The 26,643-nt window shown below is 39.3% G+C and overlaps 1 protein-coding gene and 1 non-coding gene across 2 annotated transcripts in view; one reads left to right on the top strand and one right to left on the bottom strand.

Annotated features, from left to right (window-relative positions):
- Cdc42se2 (CDC42 small effector 2) overlaps positions 1-26,643 on the top strand; it is a 96,342-nt gene that overhangs the window by 63,325 nt on the left and 6,374 nt on the right. The window contains exon 5 of the mRNA XM_058586553.1: positions 25,250-25,351. Coding sequence (XP_058442536.1) covers positions 25,250-25,351 — 102 coding nt within the window. The remainder of the gene's footprint in view (positions 1-25,249; positions 25,352-26,643) is intronic.
- Positions 13,056-13,162, bottom strand: LOC124109174 (U6 spliceosomal RNA). Its single transcript, XR_006856884.1, has one exon. It is a non-coding gene; the product is annotated as a U6 spliceosomal RNA (small nuclear RNA).

Here is a 26,643-nt window from a genome sequence, read left to right on the forward strand (position 1 = left end):
CATTTTTCTGAGTAGTAGCTTAAGAATCATTTTTCTCTTCCTACTCGTTTATGTTAACACAGTACAATACACAGTATAATAGTGTCCAGTGTTTTGAGTCTTAGTAATCCAAAACTTTTTACTTAACTATAAATGCTGAATTGGTGTTGCTAGATACAACTGAAATTTTAAATTAGATGGTTGCTGCCTTGCAGCTACCCAGCTGAGCTACATCTGCCTCCTTTTTATCTTTTATTTTGAGACTAAGATCTTGCTTAGTTGTTGAGGCTCACCTCAAACTTACTATCCTCATTCCTTAGCCTCCCAAGTCTATAGGATTACAGGTGTGCACCACTATGTCTGGTGCAATTTAATTTTTAAAAAAATGAGTTGTCAGCGGACAGCAGTGATAATTTGTGGGGTTAGGAATTGAACCCAGAGCCTCCAATGCTAAGCAAGCACTCAACCACTGAGCTACATCTCTAACCCAAGGCTTTTAAAATTTGAACTTAATGAAAACTTTTAAACATTTAAAAATAGGCAATAGTATAATGAACCCCATTTCTTAGCTTTGATAATTTCAAGTCTTATCTAATCTTTATCTTGTACCGTCTACTTTTCCCTTTCCTGTATTATTTCAAATTCAAACTCAAATTGTTATGTAACTTTACCAATGAACATTTAGTAATCATCTCTTGAAGATGAGGACTCAAATCAACTGCAATACTGTTAAGATACCAAAAGAATGAGTTTTTTGTTGTTTTGCTTCCAGGGATTGAACCTAGGGGCTCTTGACCACTGAGCCATATACCCAGCTCTTTTTATTTTTATTTTGGGACGGAGTCTTGTTAACTTGCTTAATTTAAAAGGGTTTGTTTTACATGTAAATATACAGTGCAGTAAATTTTTAGGACACAAATATATTGTGAAGTAGTAATTACTCAAGAAATAGGACAAACTCCAGGAGCCTCTGGTGTCCTTTCCAGTTAGATCCTTGCTATGGGTGTAGAACTGTGAACAATGCTGTTTTGTGTGTTTGTTTGTTTGATTTTCTTTTTTTTTTTTTTTTTAATTTTTTATTGTGGGTTGTTCAAAACATTACAAATTTCTTGACATATCATATTCCACACTTTGATTCTAGTGGGTTATGAACTCCCACCTTCACCCCATACACAGATTGCAGATTCACATCAGTTACACATCCATTGATTTACAAATTGCCATACTAGTGTCTGTTGTGCTCCGCTGCCTTTCCCATCATCCACCCTCCCCCCTCCCCACCTCTCCCCTCCCCTCCCCTCCTCTCTCTCTACCCCCTCCACTGTATAACCCTGAGGGTCTCCTTCCATTACCGTGCAATTTACCTTCTCTCTCCCTTTCCCTCCCACCTCTCATCCCTGTTAAATGTTAATCTTCTTCTCCTGTTCTTCGTCCCTACTCTGTTCTTAGTTACTTTCCTTATATCAAAGAAGACATTTGGCATTTGTTTTTTAGGGATTGGCTAGCTTCACTTAGCATAATCTGCTCTAATGCCATCCATTTCCCTGTAAATTCTATGATTTTGTCATTTTTTAATGCAGAGTAATACTCCATTGTGTATAAATGCCACATTTTTTTTATCCATTCGTCTATTGAAGGGCATCTAGGTTGGTTCCACAGTCTTGCTATTGTGAACTGTGCTGCTATGAACATCGATGTAGCAGTGTCCCTGTAGCATGCTCTTTTTAGGTCTTTAGGGAATAGACCAAGAAGGGGGATAGCTGGGTCAAATGGTGGCTCCATTCCCAGCTTTCCAAGAAATCTCCATACTGCTTTCCAAATTGGCTGCACCAATCTGCAGTCCCACCAGCAATGTACAAGTGTACCCTTTTCCCCACATCCTCGCCAGCACTTGTTGTTGTTTGACTTCCTAATGGCTGCCAATCTTACTGGAGTGAGATGGTATCTTAGGGTGGTTTTGATTTGCATTTCTCTGACAGCTAGAGATGTTGAGCATTTTTTCATGTACTTGTTGATTGACTGTATGTCCTCCTCTGTGAAGTGTCTGTTCAGGTCCTTGGCCCATTTGTTGATTGGGTTGTTTGTTCTCTTATTGTCTAATTTTTTGAGTTCTTTGTATACTCTGGATATTAGGGCTCTGGATATTAGGGCTCTATCTGAAGTGTGAGGAGTAAAGATTTGTTCCCAGGATGTAGGCTCCCTATTTACCTCTCTTATTGTTTCTTTTGCTGAGAAAAAACTTCTTAGTTTGAGTAAGTCCCATTTGTTGATTCTAGTTATTAACTTTTGTGCTATGGGTGTCCTATTGAGGAATTTGGAGCCCGACCCCACCGACTGTAGATCGTAGCCAACTTTTTCTTCTATCAGACGGCGCGTCTCTGATTTGATATCAAGTTCCTTGATCCATTTTGAATTCACTTTTGTGCATGGCGAGAGAAAGGGATTCAGTTTCATTTTGTTGCATGTGGATTTCCAGTTTTCCCAGCACCATTTGTTGAAGATGCTATCCTTCCTCCATTGCATGCTTTTAGCCCCTTTATCAAATATAAGATAGTTGTAGTTTTGTGGATTGGTTTCTGTGTCCTCTATTCTGTACCATTGGTCCACACGCCTGTTTTGGTACCAGTACCATGCTGTTTTTGTTACTATTGCTCTGTAGTATAGTTTGAAGTCTGGTATCGCTATACCGCCTGATTCACACTTCTTGCTTAGCATTGTTTTTGCTATTCTGGGTCTTTTATTTTTCCATATGAATTTCATGATTGCTTTCTCTATTTCTACAAGAAATGCCATTGGGATTTTGATTGGCATTGCATTAAACCTATAGAGAACTTTTGGTAATATCGCCATTTTGATGATGTTAGTTCTGCCTATCCATGAACAGGGTATATTTTTCCATCTTCTAAGATCTTCTTCTATTTCTCTCTTTAGGGTTCTGTAGTTTTCATTGTATAAGTCTTTCACCTCTTTTGTTAGGTTGATTCCCAAGTATTTTATTTTTTTTGAAGATATTTTGAATGGAGTGGTTGTCCTCATTTCCATTTCAGAGGATTTGTCGCTGATATACAGGAATGCCTTTGATTTATGCGTGTTGATTTTAAATCCTGCCACTTTGCTGAATTCATTTATTAGCTCTAATAGTTTCTTTGTAGAGCCTTTTGGGTCTGCTAGATATAGAATCATATCATCTGCAAATAGTGATAATTTAATTTCTTCTTTTCCTATTTTTATGCCTTTAATTTCTTTCGTCTGTCTAATTGCTCTGGCCAGTGTTTCGAGAACTATGTTGAAGAGAAGTGGAGAGAGAGGGCATCCCTGTCTTGTTCCAGATTTTAGAGGGAATGCCTTCAGTTTTTCTCCATTCAGAATAATGCTAGCCTGAGGCTTAGCATAGATTGCTTTTACAATATTGAGGTATGTTCCTGTTATCCCTAGTTTTTCTAGAGTTTTGAACATAAAGGGATGCTGTACTTTGTCAAATGCTTTTTCCGCATCTATCGAGATGATCATATGGTTCTTATTTTTAAGTCTATTGATGTGGTGAATAACATTTATTGATTTCCGTATATTGAACCAGCCTTGCATCCCAGGGATGAATCCTACTTGATCATGGTGTACAATTTTTTTGATATGTTTTTGTATCCGATTCGCCAGAATTTTATTGAGGATTTTTGCATCTAGGTTCATTAGAGATATTGGTCTGTAGTTTTCTTTCTTTGAAGTGTCTTTGTCTGGTTTAGGTATCAGGGTGATGTTGGCCTCATAGAATGAATTTGGAAGTTCTCCCTCCTTTTCTATTTCCTGAAGTAGCTTGAAAAGTATTGGTATTAGTTCTTCTTTAAAGGTTTTGTAAAATTCTGCTGTATACCCATCGGGACCTGGGCTTTTCTTAGTTGGTAGTCTTTTGATGGTTTCTTCTATCTCCTCAATTGATATTGGTCTGTTTAGGTTTTCTATATCCTCCTGACTCAATCTGGGCAGATCATATGACTTAAGAAATTTATCTATGCCTTCACTATCTTCTAATTTATTGGAGTATAAGGATTCAAAATAGTTTTTGATTATCTTCTGTATTTCTGAAGTGTCTGTTGTGATATTGCCTTTTTCATCCCGTATGCTAGTAATTTGAGTTCTCTCTCTTCTTCTCTTCACTAGCATCGCTAAGGGTCTGTCGATTTTGTTTATTTTTTCAAAGAACCAACTTTTAGTTTTGTCAATTTTTTCAATTGTTTCTTTTGTTTCGATTTCATTAATTTCAGCTCTGATTTTAATTATTTCTTGCCTTCTACTTCTTTTGCTGTTGTTTTGCTCTTCTTTTTCAAGGATTTTGAGATGAAGTATGAGATCATTTATTTGTTGGTTTTTTCTTTTTTTAAGGAATGAACTCCAAGCAATGAATTTTCCTCTTAGAACTGCTTTCAATGTGTCCCATAGATTCCGATATGTTGTGTCTGTGTTTTCATTTATCTCTAAGAATTTTTTAATTTCCTCCTTGATGTCTTCTATAACCCATTGATCATTCAGTAACCTATTGTTCATTCTCCAATTGATGTATGCTTTTTCCTTCCTTCTTTTATCGTTGATTTTCACTTTCATTCCATTATGATCAGATAAGATGCATGGTAATATCTCTACTCCTTTATATTGTCTAAGAGTTGCCCTGTGACATAATATATGATCTATTTTTGAGAAGGATCCATGTGCTGCTGAGAAAAAAGTGTAACTGCTTGATGTTGGGTGGTATACTCTATATATGTCAATTAGGTCTAGGTTATTAATAGTGTTATTGAGTTCTATAGTTTCCTTATTCAACTTTTGTTTGGAAGATCTGTCCAGTGGCGAGAGAGGTGTGTTGAAGTCTCCCATGATTATGGTGTGGTGGTCTATTAGACTCTTGAACTTGAGAAGAGTTTGTTTGACGAACATAGCTGCACCATTGTTTGGGGCATAAATATTTATGATTGTTATGTCTTGTTGGTGTATGGTTCCCTTAAGCAGTATGTAGTGTCCCTCTTTATCTCTTTTGATTAACTTTGGCTTGAAATCTATTTTATTTGATATGAGTATGGACACGCCTGCTTGTTTCCGAAGTCCATATGAGTGATATGATTTTTCCCAACCTTTCACCTTCAGCCTATGTATGTCTTTTCCTATCAAATGCGTCTCCTGTAGGCAGCATATTGTTGGGTCTTGTTTTGTGATCCATTCTACTAGCCTGTGTCTCTTAATTGGTGAGTTTAAGCCATTAACATTTAGGGTTATTATTGAGATATGGGTTGTTCTTCCAGCCATATTTGTTTATTTCTGTTACTAAACATTGTTTGTTTTCCTCTTTGATTGTTTCCCCCCCCCTTTACTGTCCTACCTCCCACTGTTGGTTTTCATTGTTATTTTCCATTTCCTCTTCCTGTAATACTTTGGCTAGGATGTTTTGAAGAGATGGTTTTCTAGCTGCGAATTCTTTAAACTTTTGTTTATCGTGGAAGGTTTTAATTTCATTCTCCATCCTGAAGCTTAATTTCGCTGGATACACAATTCTTGGTTGGAACCCATTATCTTTCAGTGTTTGAAATATGTTATTCCAGGATCTTCTAGCTTTCAGAGTCTGTGTTGAAAGATCAGCTGTTATCCTGATTGGCTTGCCCCTAAATGTAATCTGCTTCCTTTCTCTTGTAGCTTTTAAAATTCTCTCCTTATTCTGTATGTTGGGCATCTTCATTATAATGTGTCTAGGTGTGGATCTCTTATGATTTTGCACATTCGGCGTCCTGTAGGCTTCTAGGATTTGGGATTCTGTCTCATTCTTCAAGTCTGGGAAGTTTTCTTGTATTATTTCATGGAATAGACTGCTCATTCCTTTGGTTTGGAGCTCTGTACCTTCCTGTATCCCAATGACTCTTAAGTTTGGTCTCTTAATGTTATCCCATATTTCTTGGATGTTCTGCTCATGGTTTCTTAACAGTCTTGCTGAGCTGTCTATGTTCTTTTCCAGTTGAAATACTTTGTCTTCATTGTCTGATGTTCTATCTTCTAAGTGTTCTACTCTGTTGGTAGTATTCTCCATTGAGTTTTTAAGTTGGTTTATTGCTTCCTGCATTTCTAGGATTTCTGATTGCTTGTTTTTTATAACCTCTATCTCCCTGTATAGTTGATCCTTTGCTTCCTGGATTTGTTTGCGTAATTCGTTGTCGAAGTGATCTTTCATTGTCTGATTTTGCTGTTTAATGTCTTCCTTGATACTCCAGATCATCTGAAGCATGTATATCCTGAATTCTTTATCTGACATTCCATCTGCTGCAGCTGTTACCTCTTCTAAAGTTGCGTTGACCTGCATTGCTTGTGGTCCTTTCTTTCCTTGTCTTTTCATACTGCTTGCGTATCTTTCCTGCAGGTGCGGGCGGCGGCTCTGCTCTCTCCTTATTCCAATTGGGGTGTCGTGGCTACCACGCCGGCAGGTCACTGGGCCTGTTCTGGGAGCTGGTGGCGGCTCTGTTCTGCCCCTACTCCAATTGGGGTGTCGTGTCTGTCGTACCAGCAGGCCACTGGGCCTGTCCTGCTGGTCGGTCGCAGATCTGCCCACCTTTCGGGCACGAGTGGAGGCTCTGCTTTGCCCCTACTCCAATTGGGGTGTCGTGACTACCCCTCCTGCAGGATGCTGGGTCTGTTCCTGGCAAGGGAGGCGACTCTGCTCTGTCCCTACTCCAATTAGGGTGGTGTTTGTACCCCGCCGGCAGGCTCCTGGGCCTGATCCGCCGGTCTGTTGTAGGTCTGCCTACCTTGAAGGCGCTGGCGGCGGATCTGCCCTGCCCCTCCTACCACGCCTGCGGACCCCTGGGCCTGATCTGCAGGTTGATCACTGGTCTGCTCACCCTGCGGGCACGGGTGGCGGTTCCGCTCCACCCCCACTCCAATTGGGGTCACGTGACCACCACACCGGCAGGGCCTGATCCGGGCGTGGGATAAGGATCTGCTCTGCCCCTACTCGAGTTGGGGTGACGTGTGTACCACACTGGCAGGCCACTGGGCCTGACCCGCCAGGCTGTCACAGGTCTGTTTACCTTGCAAGCGCGAAGGGCGGCTCTGCCCTGCCCCTCCTACCACGCCCATGTACTACTGGGTCGTGGGTCTGCCCACCTGGCGGGTGTGGGTGGCGGCTCCGCTCCGCCCCCTCTCCAATTGGGGTCACGCGGTCACCACGCTGGCGAGCCGCTGGGCCTGCTCCGGGGGCTGGCGGCGGCCCGGCTCCTTCCCTCTGGCTCGAGGACAAATTGAGGAGACTCGGGTGACTGAGCCTCACCCCCCTTACCAGGAGACCAACTGCTTATGTCACCGCTGGTATTGATGAAGATCTCTCCTCCACCGCTTTCTGCTGACATCAGATCTCTGCCATGTTGGTATCCTATGCGAATGGCAGCATTTCGTTCCCCTTGCCAGGCAACCCAAGCAATGGGTGAGTCCTGACCTGCCCTCAGCAGGACCCGGACCGAGACACAGTTTCCGCGGGCTCCTAGCCCCGGTCCAGGGAAGTTCCGGGAGCCGGAACTCGGCCGCTCCGTGCTCGGTGTAAGCTCCTATAAGTGTAGGCTCCAAGAAGCAGCCCCCGCGGGCTCAGTTCCGGGAGCCGGAATTCGGCCGCTTAGTGTTTGGTGTATGCTCTGATAGTAGCAGGGTCCAAGAAGCAGCCTCCGCGGGCTCCGCAGCCCTGAGCCAGGGCGGTTCCGGGACGGTTCCGGGAGCCGGAACTCGGCCGCTCTGTGCTCGGTGTAAGCTCCAAGAAGCAGTCCCCGCGGGCTCAGTTCCGGGAGCTGGAATTCGGCTTCTTGGTGTTTCGTGTTTGCTCTGATATTAGCAGGGTCCAAGAAGCAGCCTCCGCAGGCTCCGCAGCCCGGAGCCAGGGCGGTTCCGGGACGGTTCCGGGAGCCGGGACTCGGCCGCCCCGCGCTCCGTGTTCACTCCGATAAGATCAGATTTTAAGAAGCCCCCAGGCGCTGAACCCTAGCAATCTGTCTACAAGCCGCAGGCGAATTGCAGCCTGAAATTACCTGTTCTATGGCTGAATGAGCTGCGGTCAGTCAAAAACAGGTGTGGTGACGTCAGTTTACCAACATGGTGGCTGCTGGCCTCCTCTGTGGTCTGACCGGTGTGGAGAACCGAGATGGACCGCTTCCTTCCCCGTCTCGAACCCAGAATTCAGCCCTGAGTGCGGTGCTTCTTGATTTTCTTTTTCTTTCTCTTTGATTGGGGATTGATCTCAGGGGTACTCTACCATAGAGCTATACTATCCCAGTCCTTTTTATTTCTTATTTTGAGACAGGGCCTCCTAAGTTGCTAAGGCTGACCTTAACCTTGGAACTCAGCCATAAAAAAATGGTATAAGCCTCAGCCTCCAGAATCGCCAGTATTATAGGCTTACCCCTATAATATTTTATTTTGTGCATTTGTAGCCTGGAGATTGTGTGTGTGAATTTCTGGCTCTAAAATTACTGGCTCTAAAGTTTAAGGATGTTCACTTTTATCATGAAGACCATGTTGTTTAAAAATTTGGTGTTACCATTTACATTCCCAACGGCAATTTGAATGTTTCATTTTGACATATCCTCATCAACATATGGTATTTTCATACTTTAAAATTTTTATAATTAGGGGAAGACTAGTAATATCTCTTTGAAGTTTAGTTTTGTATTGTCTTGCTTTTTAATATGAGAGTTGACAATAATACTGGCTTAGATTTTTAAGCCCCAGGGTTATAAACAAAGAGATTTCTTGAAATAAAATTCCCTAGTTGAGCCCTTCTACACTTTTGTTCTTCAGCGTATTCCATTTATGTTATAGTAAAAGATCAGTCTTTCACATTCTTCTAAAGACATTTAGACAAATCAAAGCAGATTTAAGTGAAGGTATTATGTTATAACATCTTTTCATTTTTGTATTTAGTTTCAAGTATGGTTAAGCATTAATATAATTCATTTTCTACTTTCTGTGTTTTGGTAGCTCTTGTAGAAATAATTAATAGCCCACAGGTCAGTCTGAATTGGGAGACCTTAAAATGATGAAAAGTGAAAATAATAGTTGTAGTTTTTTTTTTCCCTTCTATTCTAGCAAAAAAAATTTAGCACAGGTAAGCACATTCCATGTTGTAAACCATTATGGAACATATAATCTGTGATACTTACGGAACAGTCAGTGTGCAACTATAAAGTCAAGAAACACTGATTATATTATCTTAAAATTTTTTTTTTTAATTTGTTGATAGACTTTTATTTATGTGGTGCTGAGTATTAGATACGGAAAATGACAAACCCCCAAAATAGTGAGACCTTGTAGAAGGGGAGTGGGAAGGAAAGCCATACATTGAGAGCATTGATCCTTTTCCAATACATTCTTTTCCAGTATTAAAACAAACCCTGGGGAAGAGGTGTGTCCATCAAACCTAGAAAGGCAGTCTCTGGGAAGAGGCCAAAGCATTAATCTTTCCGTAAACAAATCCTTTCCAGATACCAACCACTGACCTCAGGCCCTCCATCAGGTCCAGTAACATAAATCCCAGAGACTGACTGCTGACCCTAGAGTTCCTCCCATTTCACCCAGTGAAACAGACCCCAAATTCCTGAGTGCTCAAGCTGACATGCTCATTAATTAAGTCACCTCTCAGTATAATCTACATAAGCCCAGTCCCTTCATTTGTTCAGTGGCTCATTTTCCACCAGGAAGGTGGGTTCATTCCCCTAGGTGTAATCCTGTTTCTCAATAAAGGCTGAAATGATCTGTGAAGTTTGCGTCCAGCCTGGTCTCTTTGTTCTAACACTGAGCATTGAACCTAGTGCCTCACACATGCCAGGCAAGTGTGCCACCGCTGAGTCCCAGCCCCAGCCCCAGCCCTAGCCCTGATTATGTCATCTTTGTTATGACAAAAACAATTATCTTGAAAAGGAAAAGAAACAAAACTCAAGAAAAAACTTTTTAGAATGGTGGGGAGGCCCAGGCCTCTTACTCCAGTGACTTGGGAAGCTGAGGCAGAAGGATTGCAAATTCAAAGCCAGCCTCAGCAATGGTGAGGTACTAAGCAACTCAGTGAGAAACCCTGTCTCTAAATAAAATACAAAATAGGGCTGGGTATGTGGCTCAGTGGTTGTACTCCTGAGTTCAATCCCCAGTGCCCCCACACCCCCAAATGAGTTGTGGATATGGTTCAGTGGTGAAGTGACGACCCTCCCCCCCCCCCCAAAAAAAAAAAAACTTTTTGATAAACAGAAAGAAAAAAAGCTGGGCTGGGGCTCGGCTGTAGCACACATGCCTAGCATGTGTGAGGTACTGGGTTCGATTCTCAGCACTACATTTAAATAAATAAAGATCTATCAACAACTTAAGAAAAAAGCTAATGTCAAATAATTTTTTAAAATATGATTATTAAGGGGCTGGGGAAATAGCTTAGTTTGTAGAGTACTTGCCTCGCATGCACAAGGCCTTGGGTTCAGTCCTCAGCACTACCAAAAAAAACCCTAAATGCTTATTAAATAAGCCCCACTTTTTTTTTTTATTGTTGTTGTTCTGTAAATCCATTGTGGTGTATCCTTAAGTTCATAAACTTTGTCATCTAAAAGTGTTAAATGGAGTCTCTTGAGCTATTAAGTGTCAGGTTTCTGAATACCAAACATTTCTTAAAAGATCTACTGTTCGCAAATTATCTTGCCACATTTGGGAGATTGTTGTGCTTATTTAGAAAGCACAGCCTTTATTTACAAGTTCTGTCTTGTGAGAATGGTGTGAAGATCAGCATCATTTTATAAGGTCACAGAATTCTTAAAATGACTAAAATACAGTTGGCTTCTATAACACCAACAGCATAGAATTTTTTTTCCTTGGATCTTATAAGAAACCTAGACATTGAAAGAACGAAGAGGATTAAGTTTTTATGTTTAGAGAAGTATGAGTGGATCTCATTTGACCTTGGTGTATTCAAATAAGAATGAAGGGAATACTGGTAAGGAACTCCAATTTTATTCATTTTAAATTAGTAGAAGGAAGGAGAGCTCAAGGTAATGCTTTGGTATAGAAAATAAAATGTTTATGGCACATGTGTAATTTGTCACTAAAGACAAGTTAGGCTTAAGTATTATGTGGGACTAAGTAACGTAGTATTTTTTAATAATTATCTGGGGCTGATATTTTATGATTCTATAGCATACTGAACATTTAATATAATTTTTGCAGTGCTGGGGATTGAACCCAGGGTCTCTTTAATGCTAGGCAAGCACACTCCCACTTAGCTACACCTGCAGCGTCATGTACTGAACATTTTAAAAGCACTTTTTAAGAATCTTGTTCATTTGAAATGCAAACATATGGTAAAAACTATTTTGCTTTTCACTCTTTTCTGCCTTAAGCATAATTATAACAAGTAGGGATTATTGTAGATAACTTTATTGACAAATTCCAGCAGAGATCACAGCTCTTTTCAAGTACTAAGTAATTTAAAGTTTGGTCAGGTCTCTTATTGCCTTTATACTTAGTAAAAATTCTTAGATATTTCTAGGACTTGCGATTCATCTACTTTTGCAGATTTGGCTTTCTTTTAGTTCCTTAGAAAGTTTTTTTGTTCTTATTTGTTTATTTCTATGGTCCTGAGAATTGAACCTAGCACCTTGCTCATGTTAAATAAGTACTCTATCATTGTACTATACGCATAGTGGTAACTTTTGTTTGTTCATATTCTTTTGTTTAGTAGGGGGGATATCGTTTTCTTTTCATCTATGTCCTATTTTTATTTCAGTATTTCTTTAAATATTTTTTTTAGCTGTAGATGGACACAATATCTTTATTTGTTTGTTTGTTTATTTATTTATTTTTATGTGGTGATGAGGATTGAACCCATGGCCTCATACATGCAAGGCAAGCGCTCTACCACTGAGCCACAACCCTAGCCCCTATTTCAGTATTTTTTGAAAGGTTGTTTTTGCCACTAAAATGTAAATTATCATTTGCCATTTTTATTGACCTTCTAAATTAAAATGCATTCATATATAACAATGGGATGTATGACGTGGTTCCCATTTCCTCTTTTGTATTTTCTCTTCCTTGTTACTCTTTGATTTTGGCCTGTCTAGGTAGTAGTTTTGTGATGTCTTCACTAGGATTTTTTTTTTGTTAAGATTTTTTAGTTGTAGATGGACACAATACTTTTATTTATTTATTTTTATGTGGTGCTGAGGATCAAACCCAGTGTCTGACACATGCTAGGCAGTCACTGTACCACCGAGCTATGTCCCCAGCCCCTTCACTGGGATCTTAATGTTGTAGAAGTACTTCTGTATGTCTCTGTCCTGTATGCATACATATGCATATATTAAAAAGTTAAGATATTGGAAATGGTATTACCTATCTGTTCATCATGTTTGTAGGATAAGTCTACAAAGAATCTCTTTGCCTTAAGAAAAAATATTATGAGATGCCATTTTCTTAACTACCTTAAGAGCAGATAAAATTAGTAAGAAACCTAAGACAGATAAATGTACTTTCAGTAGTATTTAGCTATGGGAAATGGTTTCAAAATGTAGATATGGAAAACCAAACAAGTTTTTTTCTCTTCATGTGAGGTCCAATTCTGTTGGCTTTAGTGTTCAGATATTGATTGGTATGATTTCCAGTGCCAGTACTTATTTACTTTTGATCTTGAGGAAGTTAATTGAACCTCTGCAAATGGGAATAATCTTGCTTTTCTTACAGAATTCAATGTATTTTTTTTTTTTTTTTTTTTTTAGAAAGCCAGTTTTTTTCTTTTTATTTGTGAAGCTCTCATAAAATTTCTAGCGAGTGCCAATGGTCACCTGCCATACTCGTACAAGGTTGTCTGTGTAGCCAGCAAACAGGGTCTGGCCATCAGCGGACCAGGCCAGAGAGGTGCACTGGGGTGGCTCTGCCTTGCTGCTGGTACTGATAACTTCTTGCTTCAGTTCATCTACAATGATCTTGCCCTCCAAGTCCCAGATCTTAATGCTGGGGCCTGTAGCAGCACAGAGCCAGTAACGGTTGGGACTGAAGCACAGAGCATTGATGATGTCCCCACCATCTAGTGTATAAAAAATATGGAATGCTTCACGAATTTGCGTGTCATCCTTGCGCAGGGGCCATGCTAATCTTCTCTGTATCGTTCCAATTTTAGTATATGTGCTGCCGAAGCGAGCACTCAATGTATTTTTTAATGTTTATTTTTTAGTTTTGGATGGACACAATATCTTTATTTTATTTTTATGTGATGCGGAGGATTGAACCCAGTGCTTCACGCATGCTAGGCAAGCGCTCTACTCTGAGCCATAACCCCAGCCCCAAATTCAGTGTATTAAAGTGGGTAATAGATTAAAGTAAGATTAATTTATGTAAGTGCTTATCATATATATTTTTATGGATATTGAACTGATAAATTATAATTTCCTCTGATTTTAAATATATTTGTTGTTTTTGCTTTGTTTTTTGTTTATTTATTCTTTTTTTTTTTTATGTGGTGCTGGGGATCGAACCCAGGGCCTCACACGTTCAAGGCAAGTGCTCTACCACTGAGCTACAGCCCCAGCCCGTTTTTGCTTTGTTTTTTGTTTTTGATTTTATCTCCATTGGTTATTTCCCCTTCCCCCATTCCCCATTGGTTATTTTTAAGCACATTGTATTTGAAATGAGCAGGATCATCAGATTTGCAAAAGTTGGTCTCTTACCAGAAGTATTTTGTTTTGGTTTGGTTTGGTTGTCACTTGCCACAAAGAGAGATACAGTTGTCTCATGTAAAAGGATGTTGGGGTTGGGGGAAAATACACACACACACACACACACACACACTTTCTCTCTCTCTCTCTCTCTCTCTCTCACTCTCCCTGCCCCCCCCCCCCGAAACCCCACTTTATATAACATTAGAGTTAAAAAAAGGGGGTCATAAACAGTAAAAACCCACAAAAAAGAGAATGGCAAAAATAGGTAACCATGGATAAGAGATAATAGAAACCAGTTAGACGGTAGAGTGGAATGGATTTAGCCGAGTACAGCCACAACCTCATTGTACAGAGGCGCATATAGATCAGAAGCACGTCAGCACTCTGTCTGCCTTGTTCTTAGAACATCTATATGTTTTGAATCCCTCACACTGGCCTGCAGCAGGTCTGTCTTTGGGGAACAAATTGTTGGCTCTGCAGAAAAGACCTGCTGATATCTGCAGTTGTGGGTTCCGGTACCAAATGGCACCAGGGATTGAACCCAGGGGCACTTAACCACATCCCCAGTTTATTTAGAGACAGGGTCTTGCTGAATTGCTGAGGCTGGCTTTGAACTGGTGATCCTCCTGCCTCAGCCTCTCAAGCTGCTGATTACAGGAGTGCGCTGCTACACCTGGGTTCCTTAAGGAAAAATCGGCTCACCATCTGATTCTTCATTGAGCCCACCATTTAGTGCATACTGAGCCTCATTTGGATAGTCTCTAATGTCAGGCATGAGGAAAACTAGAAGAATTAACTGAATAAAAGAATCTGGAGGGAAATAGATAACATAGGGAACAGATAATAACTAAGAACAATATAAGACATGAATAGACTTTAGATGAGTATGATATTGAATCCACTAAACAAGAACAGTGTGGCTAAAAAGGAAAGGATTGAGAGAAAGAACAAATCAATAGCAAGAATCAGTGCATGGAGATAATATGAAAGCTGAAATTAAGAAGTCTGTGATAAAAATGTAAAGTAGTTTTTGTTCCAAAAAGTAAAATAGATACAGAAGTGGAAAGTAGAAGGGAAAAATTAAGAAAATTAGAATGACCTACCTAAGAAGTTCAAAATCTGTCTGATTAGCTCCAAAAAAGAAAAGCATTGAACAAGGAGAATAAATCATCAGATAGTAATATGGCAATGTTTCCAGGCACTTTTTAAAGCTATGAGTTTCTTGGCTGAAGGGCCTGCTGAATTCTTTTTTTTTTTTTTTTTTTTTTTAAAGCCATACCACCCAGTGTTATTTTTAGACCATCTGGACTAGTCATTTAACTACCTAACCAGTTACACCACAAGATATTTATGGACAATGTTGGAACAATTAATGATGGTTCCATAGAAAGTTCAGCAAAGAAGCAATTCCAACCCAAAACATAGTTCAAGAAATCAATTATAATATACTGCCTAACTCAATTGTGAATAATATTTACATAGAATTACTATAAACACTTCATTTTTCTTTCTCTTTTTTTAAATAGTAAATATTTGAGTGACTTACATGACTTTCTTTAAAACAGAATGAACATTTATTACAGTACAGTGAGTGGCGTGAAGGAAAGGCTCTCAGATTTGCGTTTAGATGTCTGAGAGGCCCTGGCAAGTGTGTATCCCCAGGTACTTTGTTTCGTGTGCCTGCGAAACAAGTGATCACAAGCTTAGTGGTTTAGATCATCATCTTACATCATATTTTTTTTGTGCATTATAAATGGTGTTTTACCAACCACTGAAATTAGTTGTCTTGTGCATAAAACACTGCAAACTTGTATATATAGTATACAGAAACAATTTTAGATGGACCCATAGTGACAGAAATTTCTAGTGTAAAGAAAAATGTATTTGAAATGTATTTGAAAAGCCATTTCAAATTATTGTTTTTTGGTTTTTTTTTTTTGTTGTTGTTGTTGTTGTTTTACCTACTTTGGACTTCAGTTTTCATTCTTGGAATATGTGACTTAAACCAAATACTAATTTTAAGTAGAAGAGAAAAAAGAACCCTTTGTTTACTTCACATTTCTCCTGAGAAATGAGAACAGCTGGTTTCTTCAGTTTTGCTTTTAGTAATTTTGTTTCTGAAAAGATCACTATAGATTTGCCTAGAGATTCCTTTTAAAAACCAATTTTGGGACCTCTTGCAAACTTCTCATCTGTTACAAGCTGCAGAATTTATATGGAGTTGGAAAAGGTCGATTATCTACTAAACTCCAAAGGGTAAAATAGAGTACTCACTTAGATTTGGATTTTAAACCTATTACCATAACCCGCCTATTTACTTATAAATATTTCCAGCGTGAAATATCTTTCCATTCTGTGCTTTTTTTAAAAAACTATCACCTGTGGGCTGCCGCTGGGATTTCAGAGTAAGAAAGCTCTGTAAGCCAGAGAAGTAGAATTATTTATTTTTTCCACAAAAAAATATAGTATAAGGGGCTAGGGCTGGGGCTCAGCGGTAGACTTGCCTGGCATGTGTAAAGCACTGGGTTCGATTCTCAGCACTGCATATAAATAAATAAAATAAAGGCCTATCAACAACTGAAAATATATGTATATATTAAATTTATATAAAGAAAGCTTATTAGCAAGTTTATTCTGAGGTTTTGATGTAAATATGAAAAGTTAGCATTCCGAGTAAGCTACTCAAGTTTTTATGGAGCCGATTTTTTTTCAATCTCTGCAGTATATTACATGTTTCTCTTGCATTTGTCTGTTAACATTAATCAGGAATTTTTTTATTATAGTCTTTGAAATCAGACTTCCACTTGGAGTTTACCAGGTCTCATTACCACCCAGGGAAAGGCAGGGTCTGGCTTCTTTAATATCTGTGTCCAGGGCACTGTTGACTTTCACTCTTGATTCTTTGCTCATTGGCTTCTTTCCTTCTACAAGGAGATTTTTTTTTTCTTCTTCTACTTCTTCATAGGAAACATGGTTTCCCTTAGCTCTGGGTTAACCATTCTAGTTTATGACCACAAAAAAGAGAAGGCTTCTTCCCACTTGAGCCTTTCCCAAGGAAGAATTCTAGCCCCAATTATGTCTTATGTGGTGATGATTGTGAGTGCCGTGGTTGGAGCCTATCTGAATCATATTGTTGGGGCTGGAAGAGCTTGGTTTCCCCTGAGAAAAAGAGGGAGGCTGCTTTCTCCAGGAGCAACACAGTATGCGGAAATAGTACGTGCCTATTGTAAAGATCTGAGGCTATTTATGCAAAAGAACAGAAATGAAATCTCAGTTGGTCATTTTGGTAAAAATATTATAGCTGCCTTAAATTTTTTTAGAAGTATAAAAATCCATTATTCATTGTAGGTCTGGAATTACCCTAAACTGTGTAGGTTTTAAAATTTTAGGTGCAAAAAAGAAGAAAAAGCTAGCTGGACATGGTGGTGCATGCCTGTAATCCCACCAACTGAGGAGAATCGCAACTTCAAGGCCAGCTTCAGCAATTTAGAAAGAGCCTGTCTCAAACTAAAAAAAAATAAGAAAGAATGTGGTTAGGGGTAAAGTGCCCCTCGGTTCAATCCCTAGTACCCTCCCCATTTTAAAAAAAAAAATCTAAAGAATATATTATCACAGATTTAAAATTAAGGATATATTCTCTAGACAACTCTTAGTAAACAATAATTTTGAATGTCAAAGACTTAAATCTCTTTGCCAAATACATTATTAACTTTGAAGCTCTTTCATATCCTATTGGTAGAACAAAGTGAAAAAGTCAGAGCTTGGAGACTTGTTGCTAGTTATATACCTTCAGCAGGGTTCCTGGGACCAGGCTGTGTAAGCTCTTAGCTATTTCCTTTTTTCTTTTTCTTTTCTAAGAATTTAACCTTTATTTATTTTTATTTTTTGTGTGATGCTGGGCATTGAATCTAGGTCCTTGTGCATGGGAGGCAGGCACTCTACCAAGTGAGCTATATATCCCCAGCCCTTAGCTGTTTCTTTTGATGTATGTGCCATATTAAGTTAATTTGGAATTTGATATGAAAAATGATAAGCAAAGGGTAGAAGCTTCCTGTAAATCTTAAGTAGTCAATTTACTTTGAGTAATGTATTGGAACTTCATTTTGCTACTATTTACAAAGTATAACATAGTATAATCTACATTTTATCTCCAGAGCTGGTCTGACTCAGCAGTAAAGAGCACAGATGGGAGATGGGCTAGGCCACCACTGATGCTTGTAAATAGGGACATATCATTCAGGAATCTCTCTGTGTAATCATCAGTTTTCAAATTGCATGGGAGTAAAACCATGAACCATGACTCACACTTGAAGTGTGTTGTGGAAAACTTGGTTAGGGCCAAAGGTAAGGAATGAAAATGGTAAGAAACAGATCATAGGAGGCAAGGAAGGTGTTGAAGTCAATTTCCTGTCTCCAGTCTATGAAATACAAATAGGTGCCCTATTTATTTATTTATTGACAAAAGTAATTTGATTTTTTAAAAATTGAGAACATTAGTAAACTAATGGTCACTGTATTTTTAATGAAAAGAATCATGTAACCTGATGACTTTTCAAATAATTAAAACATCAAAATTTGAAAACTTTATTCCAGGTCTACAACAGATGAACGAATGAAGACTTGAGTAAGGAATGGCCAGGAGATGTCAAGAGAGAGTTTGCCAGAGATCCCAGATTTAAAGGGAATATTAAAACATTAAAAATGCAATTCGAGATGCTATTGAATGATTCAGTTCATGTATTTAAAGTTCTTAGAACTGTTCCTAGTGTCTAGTCAGCACTCCTAAGTATTAAGCATTGTTGTTTTAAAAATACTCAGCTGTTAGATTTGGGGCCAGTGTTGCTAAACCATTGAGCTGTCAGTTTCTTTTGGAATCTCATTAGACATTCCAGCCCCCTCCCCATACCTAGATCTAAAATTCTGCTACTGGAGCTCTCAGCACCAGTGTTTTAAAAACCTTCCAGGGATTTTGATGTACCCTATGGTTTGCAAATCACTGCTTTAGAGGTTCCATCTAATATGACAGTTAAAACAGTAGTGACAGTTGAAGCTCCTCTGTAGGGACAACAGTATTTCTGTGAATCAGAGAAAAACCAGCAGATAAATATTTTTTTAAGCAGAAATATAAACTTCATTAGAATTGGCATTACTAGGAATTGAATCCAGGGGCACTTTATCACTGAGTCATGTGTATTCTAATCTTGAAATTGTGAATTATCTTGAGCTTGTAGTTCATGGTTTCATATATACTTTGACTATCACTATGTTTTTCTCAAATTGGAAATATTCTCTGGCATCTCTGGATGTCCCCTGGGACACCTTGACATAGTTCGGAAGTTATGAACTTAATTTGATATAATTTACAGATGGGAGAATGAGTTACACAATTGACTTCTCTAGGTCAGAGTTGAGTCAGTAGCATATATAGTTTGTCCACATCAGCATAAATAATTGCCATTTTTTTACCCTGACAGCACGAGCTTCTTTCCACTGCCCGGGTGGCAGTATGTTTTATTCTTTCCCTCTGTCTTCTTCACTATCTCGGGCCATATCTGCCTGATGCTCACGAGGATCCTCAAGCTGGACCTCACTTGCTCTCCAGTGGTGTGTGTTTTGCTCATTAAGCTACCCAGAGAGTAGTCTTAGAGGAAGTTTTACCTTTTGAATGTTTTCTAGACTCTGCAAGTGATGCATATTCGTAAAATGTAAAGGGAAGCACAAGGTAAGCAAGATATCTTGTATTAGTATTTTGGAGGCAGACAGGAAGTAAGTAGTGGGTTACTTTAGAAATGTAAAACCTGGGCAGAAATGAGAACAAGATTAAGTTCTGGAAAAAAAATTAATTTTTAAAAGATTTTTTTAAAAAGATGAAGTTCTGATGGATGTTAGACATGGAATAATAAGTTTATGCCTGTGTCATACTGCTTTTACTAGTACACAATAAATAAGCTTTTATGTAAAGTTGTAAGAGTATCAGGAAAGCACGAGTTGAATCTTTTTTTTTTTTTTTAAACTTTTCTATTAGGAAAAACTTTTCTATTGGGAAAGTTATCAGACATACATGGAAGTAGAGAGAAGGGAGAATGGAGAAAATTAAAGAGAAATACAGTACTCATCTAAAATCTAGTCAGTTTCTAAATTTCCCCCATTGTCCCATAAAGGTGGTTTTATAATTTCTCCCCCCTTTGGATTGAGGATTGAATCCAGGAGTGCTTTACCACTGAGCCACATCCCCGGCCCTTTTATTTTTCATTTTGAGACAGAGCCTTTGCTAAGTTGCTGAGCAAACTTGGTGAACCTCTTTTCTTGTCTCAGCCTCCCAAGTTGCTGGGATTATAGGTGTGGTGCCACTGCGCCTGGCAATAATGAGTTTATTGGTATATAATTACACAGAAATGTTATGGAAAGACATGTTGCCTAATCCCCTCTATACTAATAAATGTTTGTGTACCTCTACTCCTTGACCTGTTACAGAATAAAAGAATAACTTTATATTTAAAGTTTTGCAATTATTCCAGTGGCTGGCAGTCTTAATAAAGTTCCCTATAATGAGAGAAGTGTGTTTCCAGGAAATTTGGTGATTCTTTGCTACTGACAATTCAACATAGAACAGAGCAGAGGGCACAGTTTGCATATTTCCTGTTTTTTGCAGAGGCCTGCCTCTGGAATTCCCCCATTTGCCCACGATTTACATCTGTGTCTCTGTTGAACTGTTGATACTATTCCTTAAATGTCCACATTGTACCTGAAAAATACTGTATTTTAGGATATTTATACTTAGAATTTTTGTTTTGATTCAAGAATTGTGCTGGGGTCTGAAGAACACCTTGACCTTGGCTATCTTCTTCCCTTCTCAGGAGCCTTATAATGCTGAAAAATCCTTTATTTTTCTTCACCTTCAGGTCTTAATGTTCCTTTCTTTTTGGCCTTTTTTATTAAATCTTTTCACCTGTAGCTGTTGTGGAGTAGCCTTTTTGGTTTTTATTTATTTATTTATTTTTAGTTGTAGATGGACACGGATACCTTATCTATCTATTTGTTCTTATGTGGTGCTGAGGATCCAACCCTCACTTATGCTAGGCAAGCACTCCACCACTGAGTCCCAGCCCCAGCCCTTGGAGATCGCCTTTTAAAACCATCTGATTGTGTCCTCAGCTTTAACTGTCTTTCAGTTACTTCCCATTCTTGGGAAGATAGAAACCTCAGTCCTGTGTGCTGTATGCAGACCCGGAGTGATCTGAGTTTGTGCATGTTTCACCACTTTTGTTCTAGGACTCTCCACCCTTCCTATGCTCTAGTGATGCAGCTTTGTTCTAGAACAGCTGTGCTCCTTCCAGCTTGAGGGAAGGAGGGACTGGAAGCTTCTGCATACATATTCCAGATATGGGGTGTTGCTCTCAACTCAGTAAAGTCAAGTTGAAAAATATTCACTATTTTCTGATTTTTAAAGTGGCTATTGAGTAACGGGTCATTGTCATAATAAGAGCTGAAGTCTTCTCATCTTTTGCTTTTCAGTGTGAGAGTAAATTTTTGAAACCTGTTTACTTGGCTGCTTTTGAACATCCTCCCTTGGGAATTGCAATGTGTGCTAGAGTGTGTGGTGGCCTGACCAGTATGCTCCAGCATCATTGTGCAGTAACTCAACTATGTGTGGCCATTGTAGCCTTCTGCCAAGTGCCAGACACACCCTTCCAGAGGAAATTCCGCAGATTCAGACCTGTCAGAGTTGCTTCTCTGCAGGTTCACAGGCAGGGGACGAGCTGGACTCCCAGTGGCCTGGAAGTAGGTCTGTTCTCTGCATCGTGCCAGTCCCTTGTTTAAGAGGGCCCTCTGGCTGAGCAGAGTGGCTCTGCACACCAGGAGCAGTTGCCTTTGTGAGTTTGATTTTAGGAAGCCTTAGGAGAAAACTAGTCCTGTAGATGGCAGTGTTTCATGGAACTTAACTGCTGTCCTTTCATTTCCACTGGAATCGACTTCTCTATTCTCACAGGAGTATGCCAAGAACTTAGCAAGCTCCTTCTCTGCTCTTCACTGAGGATCTTACTGGGGAGAAGAACCCAATAATTTGTCTGCCCAGATACTGAGAAAATTCATATTCTCAGATGGTGAAGATACATTTGGATGTGTCTGGACAAATGGCTTCCTAATGAGGCAAATTTAATGGAAACTTAATATCAAGAAGAAAAAAGCACACAACTAGTATTAGCACCTTCTTTTGCTATTTTAATCCTAAAAAAGAGAACTTAGTGTATTTCTTAAGGCTTATTTAAGGAATTATGTTTTATTATCCCAAACAAGACGAGTGTGCAGTGATCTATGTTGAGTAGGGTGAATGGAAATAGACAAACTCCAAATTAGGGAAAAGGTGAGAAATAGGGCATAAGAAACCAGTGTGTTGCCAGGGTGTAGCACCCCAGGTCAGATGATGGCTGTGGGCTGTCAAGTCTACCGTCAGGCTTTGTATGAGGCATTTCAAGGGCACCTGAAGCAGCAATATGCACATTAAAGATAGCAAAGAAATAGAAAACTTAAAAAAAAAAATAGACAGGGGGTCCTGGCCCTCTCTTAGCTTTCTGATATCATTTTATTTATTTATTTTATATATACATATATATTTTAGTTGTAGATTAATACAATACCTTTACTTTGTTTATTTGGTGCTAGGGATCGAACCCAGTACCTCACACATGCTAGGCAAGCGCTCTACCACTGAGCCACAACCCCAGCCCCCTGATATCATTTTAATCTGAAAGTTTTATGTGACCCTAAGGAGCAGGGTCCCAGAAGACAGAGTGAATTTTTTACTAGTCCTTCTAAGGGACTAAGAAGTAACTGAACTTGGAGAAATTTAATTTGAAATTTGGAGAAATACAGAAAAAAGAGATTTTGTTTCCTAGTGTTACAGACAGTTCATATAGTAAAGCATTTTAAGGGGGAAAATTGAAAAACTTACATACAAATCCTCAAAGAGATTAAAAAAAAAAGAGAGAGAGAGAATTTTAATATTTATTTTTTAGTTATTGGCGGACACAACATCTTTGTTTGTATGTGGTGCTGAGGATCGAACCCGGGCCGCACGCATGCCAGGCGAGCGCGCTACCGCTTGAGCCACATCTCCAGACCCTCAAAGAGATTTTTTAAAAATATTCTAATAACATAACAAAGAGCTCTTGAAAAATAACCATTAAAGATAAAAGTTGTGCCAGGTACATTGGCACATGTCATTAATCCCAGCAGTGTGGGAGGTTGAGGCAGGAGGATCACAAGGGTGAGGCCATTTCAAAACAAAAAGGTCTGGAGATGTAACTCAGAGGTAGACAGGCCCTGGGCTCAATCTTCAGTACTGCACATAACAAATAAATAATTTGTGTTGCTACTACTAAAAAAATTACTGATCTAGAACTGAGGTCAGCAAACTAATACATGCAGGTCAGTCTAAGCTGCTGCTGCTTATTACAGATGAATTTTGCTGGATCATAGCTGTATTCTTGTGTTTGTGTGTTATCTTAGCTGATTTCATCCTATAGTAGAAGAGTTGAGTCAGAGCAATGATGGAGTCTTCATTGACCTGCAAGCTTAAAATGTTTACCCTCTGGTCTTTAAGAAAAAGTTTGTGGATTCCTGAGGGGATCAAGTTATTTTCCAAAACAAATTATAAAGAGAAAAGAAACTAGGATAATTACACACACACACACACGTAAGACAGAACACGTGGAACAAAAAAGAAATGTAATGGCATAAAACTCAAAAGATTCAGAAAATGTGTATTCAAATAGAGATGGGCCACCATGTGCTATGCAGAATTACTGGAAGTAAACCCAACAAACTTGAAGATGTCACAATATCATTGCTGAACTCTGAGGAGAAAAATAAATATTTCAGAGGAAAAGCGTCAAGCTTCTTTGGGGCTTCTAATAATAAAAACTAGAGGACAGTAAACAGCACATAATAGCTTCTACAATTAATGTGTGAACTCTCTCCACTTCTGTGAGTTTGTAGACAATCATGTTCTGACCCAAAGGAGCTATTACATGGGACTGTCTTGATGAAATTTTAGAATTATTAGGATCCTGCTTACATTTCAATAAGATGTGGACGTGAAAATACTGTGTTCAACAGCAGCCTAACCCAGTATGTTAGTAACTTACCTTAGTGTTGAGGCAAGCTGCAGTCTTGCAAACATTATACTCTTGGAAGTCAGTTGGGGTAAGTGGTGACCAGCTGTGCCAGCAAGCCCCTCCCAATTAGAGTGCGGTATCTGAGGCATCAAGGAAAGCTTGGAACTGATCTAAGAGAACCATCTCTAGAAAGATAGCTGGTCAGTGAAACACAGCAGCAGGATAAGAAAATGTCTCTAATGAGAGAGTGAGTGGGGATGTTGGTGGGAGGAAGGACAGCAATTGGAGGCTGTTCACAGAGAAACAAGGTCGAGAACCCTGTAAGAAGTGGTTGTCAACAATTAACGACAGTAATTAAACCCCAGCCTCATTGAGTTTCCTTCTGGGCCAGAACAGACCAGAAAACTGAATGGACTGCCTCCCAACCCCAAGACAGCTGAATGACACAATCATTTTAGTGGGGAAAGGTAGCTGGGCATAATCTCTAATAGCCATCAAAGTTTTGTTTGTGATGAAAGCTAGGAAATTAAGTTTAAAGTCAGTGTTGTGTGCAATTCATGTATTCTTTGCTAACAGTAATGGTGACTGATGAAAATTTTACATTTTGTCACATTTTTAAAATGTATTTTAAACTGATACTTTAAAAATGTAAAAATTGAGCATGTTGATGGGGTAACAGTTAATGTTGGATACATTGTCTGATGTTTAATCAGATTAAATATTTATCTCCTCAAATTTCTATCATTCCTTCATGGTGAAATCTTTCAAAATCCTTTCTTCTACCTGTGCTAGGTATGGAACCCAGGGCATCAGGCATGCCAGGCAAGCATGAGTTCACCCCCAGCCCTCTTCGAGCTTTTTGATCTCATTTTTTTAAAGAATCAAATTTAAAGCCAGGTACAGTGGCGCATGCCTGTAAACACAGCAGCTTGGAAGCCTGAGACAGGAGGATCGTGAGTTCAGAGCCATCCTCTGTAATTTAACAAGGCCCTAAGCAACTCCACAAGACTCTGTCTCTAAATAAAATATAAAAAAGGGCTGGGGATGTGACTCAGTGGTTAAATGCCTCTTGGTTCAATCCTCAGTCCAAAAGAAAAAAAAAAAAGTGTTATGATTGGGGTTTTGGGCTGTTTTGAGATGCACTTCCCCCAATCTGTTTTACAGCTCCTGCACATTGCCCATCTGTCATGAAAAAAAGAAAACACGTAATGTAGTTATGGATGGAATGGCCCAGAGTTCAAAATAATAACCCATTATTTTGCTTTACGTGTGTGTGTGTGTGTGCTAGGGATTTAATAAGAAGTAATTGTGGTCATCTAAGTTAGGTGTTTTTGTGTTGTAGAAAAATTTATGATATTACTAAGCAAAGTCATTTACCCATAGTCTAAGAATCTGTTGTAAGCTTCTTTTTAGTAAGATCATTTTCTCAATACATTGTTTCCCATATTGTTTTAGAAAAGACGACGACGGATTGACCGAAGCATGATTGGAGAGCCAACCAACTTCGTACACACTGCTCATGTAGGATCAGGAGACCTGTTCAGTGGGATGAATTCAGTAAGTATGTTGGTAGAATGTGTACACAGGGCCTTGGGACATGGTCATGTGATAGATTCATACCCTCCCCCACTTTTAGGGGATGGGTGGATATAGATACTCAGAATTAAACCGAGGAACACTTTACCACTAAGCAACATCTCCACATTCTCTTTATTTTTTGAGACAGGATCTCACTAAGTTGCCTGGCCTCAAGCTTGCAGTCCGTCTGCCTCAGCCTCCTGAGTCGTGGATCGTAGCCATGTACCACCACCATGCCTGGCCTTATTCTTCAGTTTTGTTTTTTTTCTTTTGGGTACCAGGGACTGAACTCAGGGGAACTCGACTGAGCCACATCCCCAGCCCTTTTTGTATTTTATTAGAGACAGGACTCACTGAGTTGCTTAGCACCTCACTAAATTGCTGAAGCTGGGTTTGAACTTGTGATCCTCCTACTTTCACCTCCCAAGCTGCTGGGATTTCAGGCACGCACCACTGCGCCTGGCCTTATTCTTCAGAAAAAAACAGAATGCAGGGACAGCACCAAATGAGGGTTGTTATCAGGCTCAGCTTTCCCTAAGTCTAAGGCCCTCTTTTCCCTGTGTCTAAAGTAAACAGGAGGGCTGGGGATGTGGCTCAAGCGGTAGCGCGCTCGCCTGGCATGCTCGCAGCCCGGGTTCGATCCTCAGCACCACATACAAACAAAGATGTTGTGTCTGCCGAAAACTAACTAAATAAATAAATATTTAAAAATTCTCTCTCTCCCTCTCTCTCTCACTCTCTTTTAAAAAAATAAATTATAAATAAGTATTTTAAAAAAATAAAAATAAACAGGAGTCTAGGTGATTTCTGAGTGTTCAGATTGAAAGAAAGACTTATAAAATCAGAATTATGATTCATCGTATTCTGACTGACTGGACAGCACTAACAAAAGACTTAACCAAAGAACAGGGACTTTTACAATAGGTGGATGGGTATCCTGGATACAGCAGACCTTTTTGTGACTTCAGTTACTAGGTAAGCAAAGGAATGACATTTGTAGCTTCCTGAAAAGGAAGTAACTTGTTTGTTTTAAATCTGTAGGAAAAGTACTTTGTTTCACTTTACTGCTTTTATAGAAATGTAAGTGTGTCAGTATTGCTGTCAAAAGTGTCAGTGGGGGCCTGGGGATACAGCTCAGTTGGTAGAGTGCTTGCCTCACATGCACATAGGCTGGGTTCTATCCCCAGCACCAAAAAAAAAAAAAAAGAACAAAAGTGTCAGTGGCTTTGTTTCCTGGATTGACATATTGACATGGAGTTAAAAAAAAAACA

Source organism: Marmota monax, unplaced genomic scaffold, assembly GCF_021218885.2.
Source record: "Marmota monax isolate L192 unplaced genomic scaffold, Marmota_monax_Labrador192_F-V1.1 WCK01_AAM20220418_F8-fsc00415, whole genome shotgun sequence".
Taxonomy (NCBI): domain Eukaryota; kingdom Metazoa; phylum Chordata; class Mammalia; order Rodentia; family Sciuridae; genus Marmota; species Marmota monax.